The sequence below is a fragment of the Armigeres subalbatus genome, chromosome 3 (genome assembly GCF_024139115.2).
Source record: "Armigeres subalbatus isolate Guangzhou_Male chromosome 3, GZ_Asu_2, whole genome shotgun sequence".
Taxonomy (NCBI): domain Eukaryota; kingdom Metazoa; phylum Arthropoda; class Insecta; order Diptera; family Culicidae; genus Armigeres; species Armigeres subalbatus.
Window position 1 is genome coordinate 216,535,965 of NC_085141.1, and position 18,076 is coordinate 216,554,040.

At 39.4% G+C, this 18,076-nt stretch overlaps 1 protein-coding gene across 1 annotated transcript; it reads left to right on the forward strand.

Moving 5' to 3' along the window:
* LOC134222290 (uncharacterized) lies at nucleotides 1-4,896 on the forward strand. Its single transcript, XM_062701433.1, has 3 exons — nucleotides 1-42; nucleotides 118-220; nucleotides 1,259-4,896. Exons 1-3 carry the CDS (start codon nucleotides 1-3, stop codon nucleotides 4,894-4,896), a joined length of 3,783 nt encoding a protein of 1,260 aa, XP_062557417.1.
* Nucleotides 4,897-18,076: the final 13,180 nt, after the last annotated feature.

Sequence of the window (18,076 nt, forward strand, 5' to 3'; positions counted from 1 at the left end):
ATGGGTCATGCAAGCAATCGAAACAGTGCGGAACAAACGGATGTGAGTTTCTCCATCAGCCTCTGTTGCACAATGCGAAGAAACATGAAACTCCAAGGGCTCCGCGACCAAACACAGAGATCCCTAACAATTCTCAATCAGAGACGGGCGGAACTGATTATAGCTGTAACGTCCATCAAGGTCAATCTGAAATCCTTTTTAGAATCGTTCCGGTCATGCTGTATGGGCCTAAGAAGACGATACGCACATACGCGTTCGTTGACGATGGATCTGAGCTCACATTCATTGAACAGAGCCTCTCTAATGAGTTAGAGGTGCAAGGACCATCGAAATCGCTTTGTTTGAAGTGGACGGGCGGAACGCAAAAACTGGAGAACCAGTAACAACGAGTCAACCTGCAGATATCCGGCGTGCATAGCTCGAAGAAATACGAGTTGTCTGGTGTCTACACGATGCCTCCATTGCTAATTCGTCCACAAACTCTGTTGCTCGCGGAACTCCAAAAGAAATACCCGTACTTGACAGGGCTACTTCTCGAGTCATACCACGACGTCAGTCCCCGAATCCTTATTGGTCTGGACAACGCTAGACTTGGTCTAGGGCAGTTCAAATTTCAAAAATGTTCGAAAATTCCAACTCCCATATGTCTATTAGCATCATTTTGATAATATAGGACTCCTGGCAAAATTTCAGGCAATTCGGTGGCCATTTAGGGGTGGCGCGAAGTCAATTTATGTTATATGGAAATTTGTATGGGAAAAACTTAAAATTTATTCAAGTCTTCCTACAATTGTCAAATTGTGATGAATTCAAAGAAACATCCCCAACCTCCCTTTTTGGAATCTATATAAAAGGGACCCCCGGATAACACATTAGTTATGAGTGGATTGAACGGTTCTATTAACAGTGTGAATATGAGATAAATGGCTAAAATGGTGTAATCAGCCTCAACGTAGCAGTGAAAATATAAATCAAAATTAATGAGTTATCCACTGGTTGAGCTCAAATAGACTCCAAAAATGGAGGTTGGGGATGTTTATTTGAATTCATCACGATTTAAGAGTTGTAGGGGGATTTGAATAAATTTTAAGTTTTTTCCATACAAATTTCCATATAAACATAAATTGACTTCGCGCCACCCCTAAATGGCCACCGAATTGCCTGAAATTTTGCCAGGACTCCTATATTATCAAAATGATGCTAATAGACATATGGGAGTTGCAATTTTCGAACATTTTTGAAATTTGAACTGCCCTAGGTCATACTATCAAGAGCCGTGAAGGAAAGGACCATGAACCTATCGCCGTTAAGACACGCCTAGGCTGGATCGTCTTTGGAAATAGCACCAGCCAGGAGAATGCTGAACGGCATGTGAACTACCACAGCACGCAAGTATGCGAATGTAACCGAGATTCAGACGAAGACCTTCATAAAGGTGTTGAGGCTTACTTCTCGCTCGATAGCCTCGGTGTCATAAAATCGGACAAGGTGTTGGTTTCGCAGCAGGATCAACGAGCACAAATGCTCTTAGAAACACTTACTCGATGCATAGATGACCGATACGAATCAGGCCTTCTTTGGAAGTACGAGGATGTCCGACTCCCGGATAGCAAAGCAATGGCACTGAGGCGGTGGAAGTATTTAAAAAATCGCTTGAACAAAGACCCCGTGTTATCCGAAGCATTAAATGCGAAAATCACCGATCACATTAGCAAGGGCTACATAAGGAAGTTAACAGTGGAAGAGCAACAAAATCCACGTTCCCGCGTGTGGTATCTTCCTATTTTTCCGGTGGTCAACCCAAACAAACCGGGCAAGATGAGACTCGTGTGGGATGCCGCAGCCACTGCCCACGGAGTGTCACTCAATACCTTTTTGCTGAAAGGACCTGATCAGCTGGTATCTATTCTATCCGTGCTGCTACAGTTCCGAGAGTTTCGCGTAGCAGTGTGTGGGGATCTCCGCGAGATGCTCCATCAGGTAATGATACATGAAACCGACCAACACTGCCAGCGCTTCTTCTGGATGGACGACAACCAAGCGACGGAGCCGAGTATCTACGTAGTTCAAGTGATGACCTTTGGTGCTTCCTGCTCGCTTAGCATAGCACAATACGTGAAGAATTCTAACGCTAAACGGTTCGAGCAAGATTACCCGGAAGCTGTGAACGCTATCGTCAAACGGCACTACGTGGACGATATGCTCGTGAGCGTAGAATCCGAAGAGGAAGCAATCCAGCTTGTAAAGGACGTGAAACAGATCCACGCATCGGTCGGTTTCGAAATGCGGAACTGGATATCGAACTCTCGTAACGTCCTGGAAGCGGTTAATGAGGATACGACGAAGGAGAAAAATCTCGACATCGGCGAGGAAAGTATCTCTGAAAAGGTGCTAGGCATGTGGTGGGATACGATGAAAGACTGTTTCACCTACAAGGTCTCCACACGATATGACGAAGAACTCATCTCAGGGAATCGTCGTCCAACGAAAAGAGAAGTTCTATGTACGCTAATGATGGTGTACGACCCATTAGGACTCATCGCACACGTTATGATGTTTTTGAAAGTGCTACTTCAGGAGGTCTGGCGAACATCAGTAGGCTGGGATGACCCGATTGAAGATCCGCAGTATGAGAAATGGTTGGCATGGCTTGCGATCTTCCCGCAGATAGCAACAATTGAAATCCCACGCTGCTATCGAACTCTAACACCCAGTGAAATAGCTACCGTAGTACAAATGCATACTTTCGTCGATGCAAGCGAAAATGGATTTGCTGCAGCAGTGTATCATCGGTTCGAGAACGCTGATACTGTTGAATGCGCATTGGTTAGCGCGAAAACAAGAGTTGCGCCGCTTAATTTCTTGTCGATTCCTCGGTCCGAGCTTCAAGCTGCAGTAATCGGCGTGCGATTAGCTGATACAATATCAAAATCACTTTCAATCCACGTCAGTCAGCGGATGTTTTGGACGGATTCCAAAGATGTACTCTGTTGGCTCCACTCCGATCACAGACGATACAACCAATTTGTCGCATTCCGTGTCAGCGAAATCCTTGAGACGACGGATGTTTTTGAGTGGCGATGGGTACCGACGAAACATAATGTCGCTGACGAAGGAACGAAGTGGAAACGAGCCCTGAACTTAGCCAGTGACAGCCGCTGGTTTCGTGGGCCAAAGTTCCTAGTCCTCGACGAAGAAAACTGGTCCGTGAATCCGTTTCCTGGAGGAATTACCGAGAAAGAGCTTCGACCACATCTACTCCTCCACACAAAACCTATTGATCCGGTAATTGATCCACACGACTTCTCAGAATGGACCGACCTGCTACGTGTGACTGCGTACGCTCTGCGATACATGAACAATCTGAAGCGCAACTGTCATGGAAAACCGCGAGTGTCTGGACCACTAACAAGAAAGGATTACGTCGACGCAGAAAACCATCTGTTCCGCCGTGCTCAGTCCACCGCTTTCTCAGACGAGATAGCTATCCTCTTGAAGAACCGTTCGTTGACGAACCCAGTTAAAACGATTTCCAAATCTAGCTTGCTATATCAATGGTGTGCCTTTCTGGACGAAAACGTCGTGCTTCGTGTAAACGGTCGAACCAAAGCATGTGTATTCATCGATCGCAACGCAGCCGAACCAATAATTCTACCCCGTGATCATCCTGTAACGCGCCTCATCATTTCTGATGTTCACGAGCGGTTCAATCACCAGAATCACGAAACAGTTGTGAACGAGATACTACATCGCCACCGTATTCCTCGTTTGAAAGCAGCGTTCAACAAGATCCGGAAAGACTGTCAAAAATGCAAAATAATGTATGCCAAACCACAGCCTCCCGCAAGGGGTGACCTTCCTCCAGCCCGCCTAATCGCCTTTACTCGCCCTTTCACCCACATGGGAGTGGACTACTTCGGTCCGATGTTGGTGTCGGTTGGAAGACGCACTGAGAAACGGTGGGGGGTTCTCGCCACATGCTTAACCACTCGCGCCATCCACTTGCAGATCGCTCACACACTGACCACAGATTCCTGCATAATGGCCATCCGAAACATCATGGCCAGAAGGGGTGTTCCTGCAATGATCTACAGCGACCGTGGAACCAATTTCCGAGCTGCGAGCAAGGAGTTGCAAAGCGTAACAAAACTGAACCACGATGCCCTTATGAAAGAATTTACATCGAGCCGCACTGAGTGGTCCTTCAACCCGCCTGTCACGCCCCACATGGGTGGAGCGTGGGAGCGTTTGATCCGGAGTGTCAAACAGAACCTGGAACGATTACAGCCAAGCAGGCTTCCGACCCATGAAACACTGGAGAATACGTTGATAGAGATCGAGAACATTATCAACTCTCGTACTCTAACTAACATTCCCGTTGATGGCGACGATTCCCTGGTGTTGACTCCCAATCATTTTCTGGTGGGGTCAGCCAACGGCCTGAGATCGTGCGTCCCTCTGGACGACAGTGGGTCATTGCTTAAGAACAGTTGGAAGCAGTCGCAGATGATGGCGGACGCCTTCTGGAAGCTATGGGTTCGGGACTATTTACCTACGATTACTCGTAGAACTAAATGGTTCGACGCGGTGAAGCCGATAACAGTTGGAGATTTGGTCATCATCGTGGATTCGAAGCTACCCCGAAATAGTTGGCCGAAAGGCCGAGTGATAGCCACATGTCCAGCTAGGGATGGTCAAGTAAGATGGGCAACCGTGCAGACCGCATCTGGAGGTGTTTACGAGCGACCAGCAGTGTCCTTAGCTGTACTCGACGTAGGCGTTGAGACGAATACGCTTCAACTGAAGCCTTCGCGCATTCCGGGGGAGAGTGTTGGTTGCGCTCCGTCGATAAGTTCAGCATCTGTTCCGACTGTCAATCTATCAACTGACGGTTGAACTCAACCACACCCGCCGACATGCAAGGGATCGTCGCGCGATAGATATCACAAAGAGTAATAAAGACAAAACAAACCACAAGGTCTGAAGTAAATTGTTGGCAAGTGTTAAATTACTAAATTTGCTTAAACTACTCTCTTAAAACTACTTTCTATATCTAGTATTGCTTATACGCTAATTATATATACTTAAGTACTACATATAACTACATATATGTAAAAGGTGAGAATTAAGTGTAAAGTGCAATCATATTCTTATCCTATGTATTTTCTTAACCTAGAAAGTGAACTACTAGCAGTACTAAGTGAATACTTAACAAGTTATATTTGCTTTCTACTAGCCGCAGCTCTGAAAAGGTGAGCAAAACTTAGTACAATCTAAAACATAATCCTAAAGCCTAATATAAATATGTACATGAATAGGTTCCTACGGGTTCATACTTGCAAGCATATTTACTGTGATGCTGTACCGTCAATAGGTGAAATTTTGTACTCTGAAAACAGCAGAATCACTAAAAGTAAGATGAATTTACATAACTATTGAAATTTAGCCTAACTACTTATAAATACTTTCTCGTTAGGAATTTTATAACTTTCGCCAAGAAATAAACTTATTTGGAAGGAAGTTCATAGAATTTTGATTCGCAGTCGTTGGGAGCAACAACGACGAAACGAAAAGTTTCAATGCAAAAAGCAATATCAATATGTGTTACAAATAACAATACTTGAAATAATTTCTCTGTCAAAAATGGATGAAAGAAAATTTCACGATCGTCATAACTTGATTATAACATAATGTATTATGTTTATTTTACAGAAAAACAAAATTGCCAACAATTTTGGTAGATAGGAATTGGAAAAAACGAAGTTACCACCTTCAGTATATCTTGATTTAATCGAGAAAGGCATCGTCACCGCAAAGTGAATTAATTTGGGTTTTTATTCTTTTCTTTATTTGGTATAGGCACTCTGTGTAATTTAACCGCTACTGTGCCGAGATCTACTGTGGTGTTCTGCTGTACAGAATCCACACATAATCTATTTTTAGATTTCCATTACTCATTAATTGTTGTCGTTGCCAGTCCATCTCATCGTGAGTCCATTGTGTCCGTTTATCCATGCCGTGCCATCCAATGATCGTTGCATTGTTCGGTTGCCATTTATCCGGGTAACGTTGGAGGAATGCCTCCGAGAAGAACAAGTTGTCAGTCGTCATCAGGCAGCCGTGATGGTAAGGCGCGTACGCCAAACGCCACAGTATGGGCTGCGGATCCGGCGACTGACGGGGTTTGGTGGAGGGGCTGGGAATCGAACCCATGACCATCCGCTTGTAAGGCGAACGTGTAGCCAACTACGCTACGCCCCCTCCTGATAAAATATGAGATTTTGTTCGAAAGAAATGTAACAAAATAGCAAACCAACGTTGTCCCATATTGAATGTACCCCCATACCAACATCATTAGGAATTTACATAAGCTGAATGTTCAAAATTTAATTATTTTTCCATTGATCTAAATTGTTCAACAGAGAAATTACAAACGAAGAATAACTTATCAAAATTTCAACAAAATCGTAGTATGATGTTTTGCCTTTTGAATTCCTCCACTATTTCGCAATTCTAAAACTTCTCTGGTTTTTTCCGTAATTTATATTCCGATAGATGTTCCCGGAGTTCTTTTAGCAATCCCTGAGTTCAGGAAACTTTTCAAGAAAATTTTCGATAGTGTCCGTAAATTTCTTTTCGGAAACGTTTCCGGGAGTTTCCATAAAACCTTCTCTAATAATTTCCAATAGAAGTTCTTCCAGGAGAATTTAACATTTTTTTTTATTTTTGTTTTCGTGATTATTTATTTCGAGTATAAGTTTATCACGGTAGCTTACAGCAAATGCTTCGAGCATTCCTCCGATAGAATTTTGTGGGAGAATTTCGAGAGGAAATCTATTCAACGAATTTCTGAAGAAATTCCAGAATTAATCTCCTTGCAATTCAATAGTAGATTCTTTAAACAAAAAATGTCTTGTGTATCAGACTAAACGCTTGAAGAAAATCCAGTGATTTTGAAATGTCATATGCTTATACGTCGAACAAGAAAGAAAATTTACTTTAAGCAGCACACGGTGTGAGCCCAACATATATTTTTGAAATCGCTTATTTACGAGTACGTGTCGTTGAACGTCTTATAGGGATGTGTGAGCAAGACACCATAAAACCATAACAGACTGATATGAGATAATGTCACTATGAATCACCGATAAAAAAAATCCGTAGATTTCCGCAGAAATTTTCAAATTTCCGTAGATTTTTTCTACGGATCCGTAAGTCCGTAGAAAGCATTCAATTCCGTAGATCTACGGAAATTTTCGTATAGATCTAGCATCGCTGCCCCTGAGTCTAACAAGAAGTACTACTAAACTGTCACCAGATTGAGATTACATTAATACAGTCGCTGTTGCTGCAGAACCTAAGAGCCAAATACTTATGTGGACGAAGAATCAGAAGGAATAAATTTTGGCTGTTACACCCTTTTGAAATGTTGATCTAGTGTTCCCATTTCCATCTCACTAAACATATATTCGTCTCATGGTGGAAAAATCAAAAACAGCAAAAATACCGTCGCTTTTTTTGCTAACATGCGTCTCAATCTAAAAAATAAGAAACAAATCAAATTCGTTTTAATTGCTTTGTTTCTGACGGGATGAACATAGAATCTATGACACGAAGTCCGGGTGCAGTAACCCGAATTGCAATTTTGAAAAGCATACGAGTTGTTTGCCTCAGTGAACATCTTGATTTTGGTCTTCTCGCAAAAAATGATTCAATTTCCGCATAAACTTCTGAGTTCATTTGAACCTTAGCTTAAGGCAACGATGTATTAAGACAATTAATGAACGTGAGATAATGATAAAATTTGAATTTATGGCACACTGGAGCGTATGACGAACCGAGCGCAAAAAAAAACATTATTTTGTAAAACAAAGTAAGTACATGTGCGTATACTAAGTAACTATACACAGATAGGCTGCCTGACTGTTGAAATTTGTTCATACCGAAGAATCATGAAGGTGGAAAATCGACAAATCGCATTTCAATTTACACTGCATTACTTTGCAATCGAATGGGCGGCAAATCACCTACATGCGTGAAAAGCTATTGACTATGAAAACGATTGAAATGGTAAAATGCAAATGCCTCTCGGTTGGTCAGTTCGATCCAGCCGTATTGCGTTCCTATTAATGGATGCGGTTTGTTGAGATTGTTAGAAAAATACGTTCGTAGATTACAGCTGCTTTAGTAATAATCATAATTGCTTTTTTTAGAGGAAAAATTGAATTAATTTTATTTTATTAAAATTTAATTGATTTGTCCAAAACTAGTTTTATTCAATTCTAGTGACTAAAATATACGTCCAATTTATCTTGAAGTTAAGTGGCTTGCTCAACTTACATCAAATGTCCAAACGAAGCACGTAAAGGCTATGTGTTTTAATGGTCGGTTACAAAGGTCGTACAATTTGCATGGAGCTTTTCAATTTTTCACCCTCTTCTGTGTATGCTGTACAGACCACTCGATTTTGGCAACACGTACGAAACATTTTATGTTGCCAAAATCGAATGGTTTTTGTTTTCTCATGATACTTCACAGACAGACAGACTGTGACATTTGTTTATGTAAATTTTAGAATCTAAGCGTTTTTCTAAGATTTTTTTTAAAACGATATTTTACGTATTTTTTTACGCACCTTATGAGTTTTATAAGCAATTTCAAAATTAAATAACAATTTGTGTTGCCAAAATGGAATGGTTTTGTTGCCAAAATGGAATGGTTTTGTTGCCAAAATCGAATGGAGTTGTTGCCAAAATTGAATGTTTCCAAAACTGAATGTTGCAAAATCAAATGGGGTCTGTACATAAAACAAAGTTGGCATATGTACGACCGCTCATCACTCAAGAATAGATAGACCAATTTTTGCTAATTTGTATTCGTTTCCATCTATTTACGACATTGAAAATCAAAACCCAATTTCTTTGATGGCATTTCTATGAAAAAGTCTGAAAAATTACAAATCTCGTTTGATGCATGAAAATTGGCCAGAAGGGTTTCATTCAATGCTTTGAATCTGGAATACTTTTGAAAACAGTGTCTATGTCTTCCCAAACGGTATCAGAATTCAACTTTCGCTCTGATTGATAGCAATTTAAGCTCGAATTTAAGTATCAGCTTCAATAGGATACATACCATGTTCAACTTAAACCTACCAGCATTACGAATTCAATCTCTTGCACATGACCATGGTCCATGGTGTCTGCGACCGAGGAGGTGATGTATTATCGAAGTGCGGGTTATTATTTTACTTATTGCCAGTCGATTGCAATGCGAGCAGACATCAGGCAATAAGACATAATATCACGGAGATCCAGATTTAGGTCCAATAAAACGGCAGGGGAAATGTTACCTAATTGTGTTTGATGTATTGTAACTACAATAAATTGATAATGTTTCGTAGACACAAAGTGTGTTGCGTTTATGGTTCAATATAAATTCATTCACCACCAATGGTATGAAACTTTTTGGAGGAAAGTGGTCACTCAGCAATTTACCAATTATCACATTTTACAAGGTTAACACACAATACTCAAAGACTCTAGCACATATATCTGCCAGGAGTCACTAAGGGTCAATTTTTTCACGGTCGCTTCACTGATTGATTTACTGATTGATTTTACAGATTTCGTTTCCGCCCCTACGTAGTGTGTGGCCGACGAATCTAAAGATTCCTTAATAACTTTGACAGGTTTCAAGATAGATCAAAGTAGTCTTCTAGACAAACATGTTTTTTGTCATTATGCACAACTTTCTAAAATAAACCATAGTGCTAAAATCATTTTGAAAAAAGTTATGCTCAAAATATGATTTTTGGGTGTCATTCATACAAAACGTGCTCTAATTCGTTACAAAACAGTCTAATATTGTGTCTTCAGAAAAGTTGTTCCAATTCACATTCTTTATAACATTGCAGAGAACAACCACTGCTTTTGTACATCTGCGTAAATTTTTTATTTCATACCGCCCTTCAAGGTGGATAGATCATTGATATTTTCAAAAGAAAGCCCAAGAAATATCCTTCAACTCTTCTGAAGACATCATGACTCTAAAATGTAGCTTTCAGGTCGAAAACTAAAAAACGCACGTTTTGGGGGCTTCCGAACCAGTGTGCAGTGCCGTGACGAGCTCTTCGACTTCGTTGATCTCGTCCAGGTCTTTAACCCTTAGATTCACCTCCGTCGTGAGTGCCCTCACCTTGACCGTCTCGCCTAGGACTTCCGCCGCCAGCTTCTTGTAGGCGGCGCCCTTTTGCGAGATGCCCCGCTTCAGCTCGATGATCATCTCGCCCGCCCGGGAACATCTTATTCGACGTACGTCGACGCCTTCAAGACGTCCGAGTACTTAGCCTCGTCCGTCTTGATGACTAGGGCATCGCGCCTAGAGCGATTGGCGCCTACCCTAGACTTCTTGCTATCCTCATTCGCCTGGGCCTTCTTTTCGGCCCTTGACGTCTTCGGTTTCCTCTTGTTCTTGACCAAGGTCCAGGAGGCGTCATCCCCTTCTATTTCCCTGGTCTGGTGCGGCTGAGATGGACAGTGTGTGACAGTGTCCATTGGACACCCTAAGGAATCGCGCCATTTTCACATGGAAAACGTTGTAACACAGAAAAAGTTGTTATAGGGAGCGGGACCATTTGGGCAGCACCCCCTATTCCCGTCCACAACGTTAATAACTCGACCGCGTTCCAACCAAATGGCTTGATTGTTTGTACATCACTAGATATCGACAGAAACAAACCATGTACTAAAAAACAAGTAAATCGGTTGTAATGCGCTCGAGTAATGAACGTTGCTGACGGGAATAGGGGGGCTGCCCAAATGGTTCTCTACCCTATTGGGGACCAAAAAAAGATATTTTAGTTACTAGATAAAGATTGTCGCTGTCGTCGCTGTCCGGAACATCTTTTGCTGGCGAGGATAGGGGAGCTAAATGTCAAAGAAGGAAAATCCATACGATTTGACAGGTATGTACCACACATGTTTCGGACAGCAGAACAAAGGGAACCGAAGCGACAATCTTTATCTAGTAACTAAAATATCTTTTGGGCCAAACCACTTACGTGAATCTTAAACCAAAGCATTACGATGGCTTGAAAACAATCAGATTTTGTGATTTTTATGACAACGGAAATCAGGATGAAAAAATCAGGGTCCTGCTCCTATATGACTGATACCAGAAAGTAGTGGTATGGATTTGAGAAAAAATGCTCGTTTAATTGCATCTGTGTATCATGAGCCTAACACCATGATCCTTTTATAACCGCCATGATACTTTTCATCTAAAGATGCGCTAAACAACGCATCAATTAGTTTTACAGATAAAACTTCGGAAGAAAGTTCGGTTCGGAAGTCCCGAGCACAAGAAAGTATGCCTCCAACAATGTCCATGCTTCATTGTCGTATAAAGTGACTGGTAACATCAATAATTTATGTACCCTATCGGGGGTGACCAGGGGGAAAAGGCGGAGCATTGAAGCCCTACCCCGACATGTGCGACATCTGGATTTGGTTCTAAAATGTAAACAACAGTGTTAATTCTCTACCACCTTTCTGTTATGCACACTTTACTCATTTTACAGTATTCGGTAAATTTTACCGAATTCTCAACAGCAGATCTGTTCGGTAATTATTTTACAGATTTTTTGTAATTTTTTTCATTGTTCAACTGTCAAAATAACCGAAAATCAGTAAAATTATTTACCGAACAGTTCTGCTGTTGAGATTTCGGTAAAATTTTACCGAATTCGGTGATTTATTTTAAGTGTGTAGCGAAGCAATTTTTCTGCACACTTCTGTTTTCGATATTTTATCAAAATTAAACACACAATTGAGCAGGAATATAACGAAGTGGTATGCTTGAGATACCTGCTAGGGACTCGAAAAAGAATTTATTTGCAGTAACTAACCGAATATAAATATGTGCGCATTAACGATTGCGCCCTAACACCGGTTCTAAGCTTCGATGCAGAGTACACGAGCTTTGTTCGCCAGTGACAGGCGTATGAGGCCCTTGGGGGTGACAATGGGTCTGGGGGTGAGAATGGCTCATCGCTTTCACCGGCAGTCTGGAGGTCGTAGAGCGAAAGCGTTCAATGAGGTCTCTTATCTTTTAGTTTTCTTGTCCTCAAATGCATTCAATCTATTCTACAAGCAATCTAAGTAGTTGAAACAGTGACCCATTCTCACCCCCATTTGACCCATTGTCACCCCCGAAGACGGTAGAGCCAATTTTGTTTGTATTTGTAAGCAGCGGATTTTTCTTTTTATGAAAATCGTAGAACGTACAAATTCACAATCGCAGTTAACCGCGAAATTTTGGTTTGATCTCTGTTTTGCTGTCCGTAAAAGTCCTCTTTATTCTGCTCGGGCCTCGGCGGTACTTCATCTAGATTTTGCGAATCGTCTCCAACTTGATCGAATAATTTTGATTGTAACACATTTCGCCTGCTTGTACCCTTTGATTTATACATGTATATTAGGGTGTCCCAAAAAAAATCGATGTTCGAAAAGTCATGGTGCTCAACCAACTGTCTGGATAATTTTTGTAGAACAAACCGAATTTCTAAAAAATCGTTTAGAGGTCGCGCTAGATCGATTTTTGAAAAATGACCTTTTTTTAGGTAAAAAATCAAATATTAGGTCCTTTCACAATTTTTTTGAGGGTCACCCATTCGTTTTATATTTTTTTATTTTTCTGTGGATCTTTGCCCATTGTCTCCATGAATTAGTTTTTGGTATTATGTGTTTTTACAGTCTGCAGAACTTTTAAATATCGAAAAAAGCACATTTTTTTGGCTAATTTTCGAAGTTATTTCATTCTCACACAAAAAATATTTTTTTCTCATTCAGAAAAACTTACATACTACAAAGAACTATTTATAAGGAGTATTTTCATAAAAAATGATCCAAGAAATGTTGTTCTGGGGCTGAGGTATAGCAGTTTTAGTAAATAGTCAAAAAGTGTACATATTCGGTACTTTTTCTTTACATGTTATAATTTCATTAATATTGCACCAATATTTTAATTTAAATCAAAAACAATTCAAAAGCAAATAAAAGGGAATATTTGCTAGGTAACATAGCTTTTCTTTCCGATGGAGTTCGTTACCTGAATTACAGGATTTGGTCGGAGTATATGGATGGAGCCAGTTATAAAATTATATCACACCCAACAGTTAATATGTAGCAATATACAAGTAATCAGGTTTACTATGATCTCTTTATTAGTTTTGATTCAATCATAGTATGCTTCAAGGTGCAACATGTGTGAGATGTTCACCTAAGTTTATGCACCCCATCAAACATTGCTTGCTATGTTCGAACTTGCACATAGCAATCTGAATACGAGCCTGAACTCCGATACACCCAGGCGCAATGTACAATGTTCAAACATCGGGTTTAAACTTGGGTTCAAAGGTTCAAACATGTGCGCTTGCACACGAGAATGCCACCCTTGGGTAAATGTATGGGTTGCTAGGGAAACTATTGTTGATTCTTCACGTTTCCCAGCTTTGTTATTCATGCTTCGAAATAGAAGATTTTAACCAAACTTCAATGAAAGTATGATTGAAAATCTGAAACATGTTATGCATATTTTTTGCACAATGCGTAACGAAGCATTTATAGAGGTGAGGTTTTGATTCAGGCCTTTCATTCAGGTCGTCGGCGTCGTTGGTACGAATCTGGTTTGAGCGGAGCTTTTTGTTTAATTTTCGAGGTTCTAAAGCAATTCTTCTTAGGATTTCGGGATTCTGTAACCACCAAAAAACTGTTTAGTTCATATTTCTCAAATTTTGGGATAAGATTTTTCTGACGTTTATATGGGGATAATTCATTCTACTTACTTTGCGGTGGTACTTGATAAATATACCGAGAATCTGAAGTGAAGTTCTGGGTTGCATAGAGATTTCTATATTCCAGGGAGAGAGGGTTTTCGACCTTTTTGAAGAACCTTATGATCAACGGGGCTTTAATTCCAGTTTCCTATTTTTTTAGATTATCATAATTGGAGATTTTATCTTTTATGAGAGCCATGTAGTTTACAAGACTTTTATGTTTAAAGATTTGTGGGCTCATTTCTGACCTGGAGCTCCATCGTTTGTGAATTTTCTTTATATTACATAATGTCATTGGCGTATTATTTATACATAGCAATATAGAATACATTATGAACAGACCCCCTACACAGCAAATAATTTTGAAAATTCAACGACGTGTAAAATTGCAGCTTATCCCAACAAACGAATTAACATTTGATATTCAATTAAATTTGATTGAATTTTACAAGCAAGCACCGTTTCAATTTATTTTGATTCAAAAAAATAGTGAGATCGATTGAATGTTACGTTTATTTGCATGCTCCAAATATGTGCATAAAAATACATTTAAAATCACAACATATTTTTATCTGTGTACTATCTTTTTAAATTTCTATCAATTTGAGTTTTTGGTTAACAACCTCCCTCCCCCACTAAAAGTGTGTCTTAGAACTTTTTGAAATCAACATCTATATTTTATTCACAAGGTTGTTATCGATCATTTAGTAATTTGCGTTCGATCATTTAGTAGTTTGTCAATAACTTCCCGAGCAGCACAAGTTGGACAAAACTGGTTGCAGCAACTTGATTATTACTAAATCTGGTCACATATAAGTTGCAGTAACTTTTGTGAAACATGTGTGTTGCTAGGGTTATTCCAGAAGCTGAATTTCAAAATTTTCAAAATGTGTTGTATGGTGGACTTCAAGTGCGAAAGTTTTTCTACAACTCTGCCAAATGGTTCGTTGTAAGAATTCAACTATTAGTAGAGTTATAGCGCTAGTTGCAGTAACTTGAACTAAATTATTGGAATTTTGCTATCATTTAGTCTATGTTACTGAAACTATAGCCATAACTCCGTTATTAGTTGAATTCTAACAACGAACCATTTGGCAGAGTTGTAGAAAAACCTTCGCACTAGAAGTCCACCATACAACATATTTTAAAATTCAGCTTCTGAAATGAGTTATTGACAAACTACTAAATGATCGAACGCAAATTACCAAATGATCGATAACATCCTTGATTCACGATATGCAAATCCCATCGTATCTAACAAAACAAAATGCATGCTTGCATATATAACGCAGGGTGTCGACTCAAATTTGAGAATAAAATTCCCTGACTTTCCAGACCATTTCTCGAAAAATTCCAGTTGTGAAAAATGTTTTTTTTTTTCAATTCCTAGCAGTATATGAAAATATCTGCAAGTTTGAATCCCTGAAGTCCATACGAGTTTCTGAGTTACTAGAAGCCTAATCACTCCTAGAAGCAGTACCTTAAGAATTTATAGGAAATCGTAAATAAATCTGGTCGTTCACAAATACTCAAGAATGTGCACAGAACTCCATCATGTTATAGACCTCTGGAGCCTTCATCCAACTTCCGGAATTCTCGAGTCCCTCGAGTCGCAATAGACCTCCAAGACTACTGACGGACTTCTTCAAATCGTTGACGTTTTCATGATCATTTTGGAAACTTGTGTGAAATCTTGCATAATTTGACAAGACTTTTGAACTCTTTCCAAACAATCGAAGGAGCTTCTAGAAATCCTTTGAATTCCCTTAAGACGCTCAAAATTAATTATTAATCAAAATTAATTCAGTTCAATCAAAGTTAATTGCCTATTTCCGGGGATTAATCTGGGAATCTGGGTCCAATCTGGGAATCTCGAGCTCGTTCAGTAGCCACTAGGTTGCGAAGGCCGACGGAGGTCCTTCGTAGCTTAGTTGGTTAGAGCACCAGTCTAGCGTACTGTAGGGTCATGGGTTCGAGTCCTATCGAAGGGAAAGTGGTTACCTCCAATACATTTTCCAAATCAATATCTTCCACATAACGTTCATATTCTCATATGAGTTTCATAACATTGTAAATCAAAATTAATTATTACCCCTTAAAATTGTTAAAGATTTGCAGGTAGTATCGTGGACGTTAAGAAACCTCCATTGGCTCTCAAGTATACTTATGGGGTAAGAATTCTTGTTCACTCTCTGTGGGGTTTATGGGCTTTTAAAAATAGTCACGAACTGCTAGCAATCCTCCAGATATTCAGGAACTCAGTACCTACAAGCTTCGATAAATCCATTCAGCACTTACAGTAGGCCCAGGAAAACATTCTAACCACTGTGATTATTCAAATATTTTGGTCAGTATACACTCAGGCTGTTTGTTTTTTTTTGTCGAATTCGATTTGGCTCGGTTTAAATGAAACAATGACCCCCCGGAAAAGTACCTACAAATGGTCATGTTTGTAAGAAAGTGGCATAACTATCCTCAAATGCTAGGGGAAGCTACATCTACCCCATTTCTTTTACCGATTTTTAATTGTATGCCAAAAAATTCAAAAGTGAATCAATCGACTTGTAATTCCAGCATTGTTTATTTATAGAAATTTCAATCTGCTATCTGCTATTAACTCGACGTCAGTCTTTTTCAACAATGAAACTTTATAATAATTATCTAATGGAATTTTGTGAAGAACTCATGTTTGAAGATTTCTTGGCATGGTTTCTGTATGAATCCCTTCACGAGGACATCAATTCTAATTTGAGTAGACACCATACAATGTACTAAGCTATTGGAGCGGTGTTTTTGAAAAAAATCTACTGGGCATCCATCAAAGAAGGTTAGGTAAAAACTATCGAGAGAACTCTTGGAAATCCTGTTGGTTTTTTTTTATTTCGGGGAGAATTCTGGAAAAGTTTGGAAAATTTTATAAGGGCAGTAGGGGCAATATGAACATACGGGGCAATATGAGCCACCCTCATTTTGAGCTTATTGACAAGTTTTATCATGTAAAAGTTATATGATCTTTAAGAGGATGCTCCACATATGCATCAACGTGAAAACCGCATTAAAATTCAATTCAAACATGAAAATATACTTGAAAATGTAAATTTTCACTGCATAGGCAAAATTATTATAAGATTTCAAGTTTATAAATAAGGTTTTGACACAAAACTGATTAAAATACAGGTCAAAAATACACCACAATCAAAAGATATATTAAAATTGAATATTGTGCACTCATGTTTATATTGATACAAATCTGAATTTATCATAAAACTTTGTTTTCCCAAAACCAGTCTCTATGGGGCAATATGGGCATACCTGCATAGAACAAGATATCTGGCCTTAAAATGCGAATAAGTTAAAATTTCAGTATTCAAATACAAGAATATTATCATATATGTAAGATTCATTACGAAAAAAAATTACAACAGCGCATTACTGCGATAGAAACAGAAAAAATGACCATTGACCAATTGAAATGTGGCTGTTCAAACGGTGAAGAGTGGCAAATCAGTTCAATCCGCTGTTGTGCAATTTTTTCATTTTATTTGATATGGAATACTTACAACTGTTGTAGGAATATCATATTCTTCTATATTACGATACTTTTTTTCGCCTAAATAAAGGTTTTGGAAGGGTGGCCCATACTGCCCCAAATGGTGGCTCATATTGCCCCGTATAGTCGGGAACACACATTGAAATCAATACATTTTCAAAAGTGCATTCCAACAATTTCCAAACGCATTTTTCGTCATTCATCGACGAAATATGAAAGGCAACATTCTCTAGTATAAGTCAACTACATTTGAACGATGCTTTTTTGAGCTTTTCAGCGCTTTTCGGAACGATTTCCTTAGGTGGCCCATATTGCCCCGATCACCCCTAAAGGAAATATTCTTCAGAAGATATCTTACAACACCCTCACTGAAGTAATTTCTAAACAAAAATCTCAAACATCAATCAAAATATTTACTGATAAAATTGGTTGAAAAACATCAAAAGCAACCAATGTAAAATTGAAACATTGCCCTCCTCCTGCAAATATCGGAACAAATTCAACTCGCAACAATCGATTATCCCTAACTGCAACGGAATATGTTCGTATGTCGCGCATCTAGAAAAGAAACAACTTGATGAATGATAACTAAATTAATTTAATTGCGTCCGAGTATGGTTACACTACTAAGCAGTACTTAAGTAAACACTTTAAAGTAGGTAACACCAATTGGGCCCTAAAGCCCTACATCA